Source organism: Odontesthes bonariensis, chromosome 17 (assembly GCF_027942865.1).
Source record: "Odontesthes bonariensis isolate fOdoBon6 chromosome 17, fOdoBon6.hap1, whole genome shotgun sequence".
In the NCBI taxonomy this organism is placed as follows: domain Eukaryota; kingdom Metazoa; phylum Chordata; class Actinopteri; order Atheriniformes; family Atherinopsidae; genus Odontesthes; species Odontesthes bonariensis.
In genome coordinates, this window is record NC_134522.1 from 26985005 (window position 1) to 26992666 (window position 7662).

The window sequence follows — 7662 nt, forward strand, 5'->3', positions numbered from 1 at the left end:
CGCCAAAATTTGGAATTTCATTGCCAAAAGTTCATGGGGCTGGAAAGGATTTAAGCTTAAAATTACCAAAGGGTAAAGCTGATGTTCAACTCCCAGAGGCCCCTGAATGTGATGTTTATCTTGGAAAGATGGATGTTTCAATTCCAGACGTCAACGTAGAGATTAAAAAACCAGATATGAAAATGGAACTCCAGCAATCCAAGGGGGGACCTGATGGAAAAGTTACCCAGTTTGAAACGCCAACATTTGGAAAGTTGGAGTCAAAATTAGAAGGACCTCAAGTTGATTTTGGTTTATCAAAGACAGGAACAGACATCACACTACAAGAGGCCAAAGCAGCTTATATAAAAGAGCCTTCAGCTACAGTGGACATCAAAGCTGCTCAGATTGAACCTCCATCAACCAGTGTGAAAGGATCGCCATCAAAATTTAAATTGCCAACATTCAAATTTCCAAAGTTTGGTGTCACAACACCAAATGTCATTGCTGAAGTACCTGATACAGAAAAGGGATTCAAAATTGATGGAACTGACATGCAGGTGTCTATACCAAGCGCAGATGTTGATGTGCCAGAAGTTAGAGCAGAAATTCCCATGCCAGAGGTCGAAGTCAAAGAGCCCTTGAGTAGTATTGTGATAGAGCCACAGCAAGATGTTGAGGCTGATGCAAAATTGAAAAAGACAAAGTTCTCGATGCCAAAATTTTCTTTTTCAAAACCAAGTGTTAAGGCCTCGGGAATTGATGCCAGTTTTCTGGACAAGAATGTTGAAATTCCAGAGGGGAAAATTGAAGTGAAAGGTGGATTGAAAATAGAAATGCAAGCACCAGAAATCACAATGCAAAAGGGAGCAACGCCTGAAGTAGATTTAAGTTTATCCAAGAAATATGAAGATGTGGCACTACCTGAAAGTGAGGTATACCTCCCTGAAGTTCAGCTGAAAAAACCCTTTGTTGAAGTCGACACCAAAGCTTCTGAGATCAAAGTTGTGACAAAGGATGCAGAGGAATCACCATCAAAATTTAAGATGCCAACATTCAAATTACCAAAATTTGGACTTGGCAGTGCTAGTTCCACTGTGGAAGTACCTGCTTTGGACAAAGATGCCAAAATAGGGGGAGCTCATGCTCAGATTTCTGAGGAAGTTCTTACAGTTACCATTGCTGCACCCAGCACTGACATTGAAGGTCCATCAGTAGATATCGAAACTGCAGGAGCTGAATATGATGGAAAAGGAAGCAAGTTTAAACTGCCACGTCTTGGTTTATCTACGCCCGAAGCAAAAGGGCCTGATTTAAGACTATCAATAAAAGATGTAGATGTGACTATACCGGAGGCTAAATCTGAAGTCAAACTCTTGGATGCTGATGTGAAAAAACCTTCTGCTGAAAAGGAAATTGAAATTCCTGAGATCAAAACTGTGACAAAGGACACAGAGAGATCATCTTTGAAATTTAAAATGCCAACATTTAAATTACCAAAGTTTGGAGTTGGAACCCCAAGTGCAACTGTGGGGGAATCTACGGTGGACAAAGATGTAGAAATAGATGGAGCTGACATAAAGATTCCTGAAGGGGCTCTAGCAATTAATTCTGCAGCACCCTGTTTTGACACTGAGGGGCTACCAATAGATGTGAAAATTACAGAAAGTGAACATGAGGGAAAAGGAAGCAAGTTTAAATTGCCAAGGCTTGGTCTGTCTGTACCTCAAGCAAAAGGGTCTGACATTGACTTATGCCTATCAAAGACAGATGTAGATGTGACACTACCAGACGCCAAAGCTGAAGTCGAGCTCCCTGATGTCGAACTGAAAACAATGTCTACAGAAGTAGAAATAACAGCTCCTGAGTTTAAAGTTATTACAAAGGATGTAGAAGGATCACCATCCAAATTCAAGATGCCAACATTCAAATTTCCAAAATTTGGGCTCGGCACTCCAAGTTCCACTGTAGAAGTACCTGCTTTGGACAAAGATGTCAAAACAGGGGGAGCTGAAACTGATGAGGTTCTTACAGTCAACTTTGCAGCACCCAGCATTGAAACTAAAGGCCCATCAGTAGATTTTAAAACTGAAGGAACAGAATATGAAGGAAAAGGGAGCAAATTCAAACTGCCAAGTCTTGGTTTTTCTGTGCAACAAGCAAAAGGCCCAGATGTTGATTTAAGCCTGTCAAAGACAGATGTAGATTTGACACTACCAGAGGTCGAAGCTGAAGTCAAACTCACTGATATTAAAGTGAAAAAACCCTCTATTGATGTGGAAACTAAAGCTTCAGATATCAAAATTGATACAAAGGATGTAGAAGGATCACCGTCTAAATTCAAGATGCCAACATTCAAATTACCAAAATTTGGGCTCGGCACTCCAAGTTCCACAGTAGAAGTACCTGCTTTGGACAAAGATGTCAAAACAGGGGGAGCTGAAACTGATGAGGTTCTTACAGTCAACATTGCAGCACCCAGTATTGAAGCTAAAGGCTCATCAGTAGATTTTAAAACTGAAGGAAAAGGAAGCAAATTCAAACTGCCAAGTCTTGGTCTTTCTGTGCAACAAGCAAAAGGCCCAGATGTTGATTTAAGCCTGTCAAAGACAGATGTAGATTTGACACTACCAGAGGTCGAAGCTGAAGTCAAACTCCCTGATATTAAAGTGAAAAAACCCTCTATTGATGTGGAAACTAAAGCTTCAGATATCAAAATTGATACAAAGGATGTAGAAGGATCACCGTCTAAATTCAAGATGCCAACATTCAAATTACCGAAATTTGGGCTTGGCACTCAAAGTTCCACAGTAGAAGTACCTGCTTTGGACAAAGATGTCAAAACAGGGGGAGCTGAAACTGATGAGGTTCTTACAGTCAACATTGCAGCACCCAGTATTGAAGCTAAAGGCTCATCAGTAGATTTTAAAACTGAAGGAAAAGGAAGCAAATTCAAACTGCCAAGTCTTGGTCTTTCTGTGCAACAAGCAAAAGGCCCAGATGTTGATTTAAGCCTGTCAAAGACAGATGTAGATTTGACACTACCAGAGGTCGAAGCTGAAGTCAAACTCCCTGATATTAAAGTGAAAAAACCCTCTATTGATGTGGAAACTAAAGCTTCAGATATCAAAATTGATACAAAGGATGTAGAAGGATCACCGTCTAAATTCAAGATGCCAACATTCAAATTACCGAAATTTGGGCTTGGCACTCCAAGTTCCACAGTAGAAGTACCTGCTTTGGACAAAGATGTCAAAACAGGGGGAGCTGAAACTGATGAGGTTCTTACAGTCAACATTGCAGCACCCAGTATTGAAGCTAAAGGCTCATCAGTAGATTTTAAAACTGAAGGAAAAGGAAGCAAATTCAAACTGCCAAGTCTTGGTTTCTCTGTGCAACAAGCAAAAGGCCCAGATGTTGATTTAAGCTTGTCAAAGACAGATGTAGATTTGACACTACCAGAGGTCGAAGCTGAAGTCAAACTCCCTGATATTAAAGTGAAAAAACCCTCTATTGATGTGGAAACTAAAGCTTCAGAGATCAAAATTGATACAAAGGATGTAGAAGGATCCCCGTCCAAGTTCAAGATGCCGACATTCAAATTACCGAAATTTGGGCTCGGCACTCCAAGTTCCACAGTAGAAGTACCTGCTTTGGACAAAGATATCAAAAAAGGGGGAGCTGAAACTGATGAGGTTCTTACAGTTACCATTACAGCACCCAGTATTGAAACTAAAGGCCCATCAGTGGATTTTAAAACTGAAGGAACAGAACATGAAGGAAAAGGAAGCAAATTCAAACTGCCAAGTCTTGGTTTCTCTGTGCAACAAGCAAAAGGCCCAGATGTTGATTTAAGCCTGCCAGAGGCCAAAGTTGATGTCAAACTCCCTGATCACGAGCTAAAAAAACCTTCCGAAAGTGAAGCACACCAAGTTGATTTTCAGGCAAGTGATGTTGAAGGGTCACCATCAAAATTTAAAATGCCGACATTCAAATTACCAAAATTTGGAGCTGGTACACTTCAAACCAGTGTGGAGGGACCTGATATGAACAAAGATGTTAAAGTGGATGGAGTGGGTCTAAAAGTGGAGGAAACAAAAGCTGAAGTCAAGCCTTCAGATGTTGAAAAATCTTTTTCAGTTTCTGATGCACCACTGATAGAAGAGGACGTTAAAGCGAATAAGACAAGCTGGACGTTGCCAAGATTTTCCTTTTCAAAAGCAAACACTAAGGCCCCTGAAACCGATATCAACCTTGAAGTTGACGTTACAATGCCAGACACGAAAACAGACTTACATCCTCCGGATATGGACATCAAAGAATCCTCAAGAACTTCAATAGATGGGGGAACTGAGATAGATATTGATGCTAAATTAAAAAAGCCAAGGTTTTCATTACCTAGATTTTCATTTTCAAAGCAAAGCACAAAAGAACCTGACGTTGATGACAATGTGCCAAATGTTGATGTGTCTCTTCCAGAGTTAAAGGTAGAAGTTAGCCAACCTGACTTCGAAGCGAAGCTGCCAGAAAGTGAAACAGAATTAGATGGAAGGGAAAGCAAGTTTAAAATGCCAAAGTTTGGCATCACAATGCCAAAAGTGAAAGATCTGAGCATGTCAAAGAAGGATGTAGATGTCACACTTCCTGAAATCAAGACTGAAGTTCAACATCCGGATGTTGGAATTAAACAACCTTCTGCTGCAGTGAAAATGAATGCTCCGGAAATCAAAGCTCAAGCAGGTTATGTTGAACTTAAATCTAAAGAAGGTCAACCCAAGAAACATGTAGATGTTACACTACCAGAAACCAGTGCTGAAGTACAGCTTCCTAATGTTGAGGTCAAAGTAGACGAGAGTGTTGAGGCTGCGTTAAAACGACCATCCTGGACTTTCCCAAAGATTTCATTTTCAAGAACAAGTGGTAAAGCCCCCGACGTTGATATCAACATTGAAACACCCAAAGTAGATGTCACATCACCAGAGATCCAAGCAGATGTCTGTATTCCAGAAACTGATGTCAAAGAACCCTCAGGGACTATGTCAGTGGAAGAGTCTACTGCTGCAGAACTTGATACAAACTTAAAAAAAACTAAATTTTCACTTCCCAGGTTTTCCTTTTCAAAGGCAAGCATTAAAGAACCTTCTGTTCCAGATGTAGGAGTAAAAGCTGAACCCCATGAAATGGAACTTAAAGGTCCTGAGTTTCAAGCTGGAGATGATGGTCAAGGACCAAAAGCAAAAGGACCTGAAGCTAATTTGAATTTATCTCAGAAAAAAGCTGGTGTCAAACTGCCCGAAGATGAAGTCAAAGATTATTCAACTGGTGTAGAAATGACTGGTTCTGAGATTGAAGCTAACTCAAGAGATGTTATAGGATCACCATTAAAATTCAAAATGCCAAAATTTGGCAGCGCATCTTACGACATTACCAGAGAAGCAAACAGTGAGGAAAAGGTGGATGAAACTGATGAAACTAAGCTGAAGGAGGATGTTACTGTCATCATCAAAGATCCAAATACAGCTAATAAAACAGATGCTTCCAAAGCAGCAATATTAGATTCTGAAACACCAAAGGCAGAGACTGAAGGCGTGACTCATGGATCTCCAAGTAAATTCAGACTACCGTCCTTTAAAATGCCGAGGCTGAGTTTTTCAAAACCGAAACCTGAAGAAGAATACGTCCCTGTTGACAATGAACATAAAGAAGATCAACTGGAGGCTGACCCAAGAGGAGAGAGTAAATCACCCAAATTGTCTTTAACATCATTTGGTGAGATCCTCAAGACTATTGATGTTGAATTTGATGTTCTGAAAGTGGACAAAGACGAACAAAATCTGGAAACTTTAAAGGAAGTCCATGTAACAGATGAAAAGCATTCGGAAGCAAAGGAAAATGAAACAAAGTCAAAGCAAGAAACCGCCAAAAGTCCTGAGAGGGGAGGTTGGTTTAAATTTCCAAAGTTTGGCCTGTCCTCCCCATCAGAACCAGCCAAGAAGAGCCCGGTAGGGGAAACCGGGGATGAGGAAGTGAGTCCCACCTGTTCTGTCCAATCATCAGATGCCTTTGCTGATATAAGTTCTACAATCACAAGTGAGCTTGTTGGTCTGTCCTTGTCTTCCCCAACAAAGGTTACTGTCAAATACACTGATCCAAGTGTTGCTGCAGGCCTTGGAGAGATTCACAGTGACATTGTTACTTCTACCACAAAAACAGAGCTGATCTCAGATGTGCCCAACTTGCCTGAGAAAATCACCATTCTATCCTCTGGAGTTTCGTCTTCATCTGAAGATACAATCAGATTGGAATCAGGAAAAATACATGTCATTACATCAAATATACACGCGACCCCAGAAACACAGCATGCCAAGCTACTGACTGCCGTCCCAATCCAGTCAGGTGGAGGCCAACCTTTAAAATCTGAAGCAAACGAAGCTGCATCATGGACTGGCGGAGACTCACTAAGTGGCAAGAGAACAGTGTTTGAGAGGCACTCACTTACGGAAACGTCAAGTGAAAGAAGTGACAGCAAACAGACAGTTGTCATAACTAAACAAATTACACGTATATTTGGCACCTCCGAGCCCATCTCAGGAGACACAGCTTCATCCATACAACGGCTTAAAGACTCTGTACACTCCGAAAAAATGAGGTTCTTTGATGAGGCTGAGAAGTGAGATACAACAGAATATCATATTCAAAGATACAATTCCTCATAGCCCATCCTTCACGGTTGATGGGCTTGGAATTTGACTAATTATGATCATGTGAATGGAAAGTGAAAGCGAAAGAAGAAGCATGTTGGCAAGAAGGAAAAGATCGTTGACTGGTTATACTGACCAATAACAGGAAGTGATTAGTTAATGTCTGGGTATGATCAAGATGATCTGAAGTCACCTTGCATGTTTACTGACTTATAAATAAATGGATTATTATAGCAAGGGGGGACAATGTGATGATGTTGTTAATAAGTTGTGTAAATGATTGCCTTTGCTACATTATATATCAAGGCTTCACAACATATTCTTGCTTAGGCTACAGAACGTTTTGATTTTTGCTTACAAAAACATGTGAATCTTTTTTTGTCAGTTTGTGATTTGTAATGTAAAATGTTGACTAAGACACTTGTAATACTTCACAGGATGTTCAACTCTGGATTCTTTTGAAAAAATATGACTGTTTTGAGACTGTTTTCGATGTCACTGACAATTCGAGATGTGTAAATGGGAACTTGACTATAAAGATTACGGTAGAGAACACCTACAACAGAGCCAAGCGGCATATGAGAAAAGTGAATATTTACATGTATCATTCATATGTTGTTGTAGCTGATATGTAAAGAGACAAAAGCAATGCAAAACTGAAAATGAAATTTTCAATTCAGCTCGTGCACTGCTGCAACTATATTTGTAATAATTTGCTAGGTAAAATCTAATTTGCTAAAACAATGACTAAATCTGTCTAATCGATTTTCTTTCAATATCTCTGTAAAAATAGAAATATTGAACTGGGCGTGTAAATAGCTTTATAGGCCTATGAGTTATTTTTTTGGTCACTGCCCCTGTTTGTATTCTGATAGGCTTTAACTCGACGTGTTTGCAAAGTGATACACAATAAATAAATACTATCAAAGGTCAAACTGTGTCTGGGGTTGATGATGGCAGCTCGTATTTCATGTTAACTTGT

The 7662-nt window shown here is 40.1% G+C and overlaps 1 protein-coding gene across 1 annotated transcript; it reads left to right on the forward strand.

Moving 5' to 3' along the window:
- Positions 1–128: 128 nt before the first annotated feature.
- LOC142402516 (uncharacterized) lies at positions 129–7562 on the forward strand. Its single transcript, XM_075488049.1, has one exon. The coding sequence runs from the start codon at positions 129–131 to the stop codon at positions 6651–6653; it is 6525 nt and encodes a 2174-aa protein (XP_075344164.1). The 3' UTR covers positions 6654–7562.
- Positions 7563–7662: the final 100 nt, after the last annotated feature.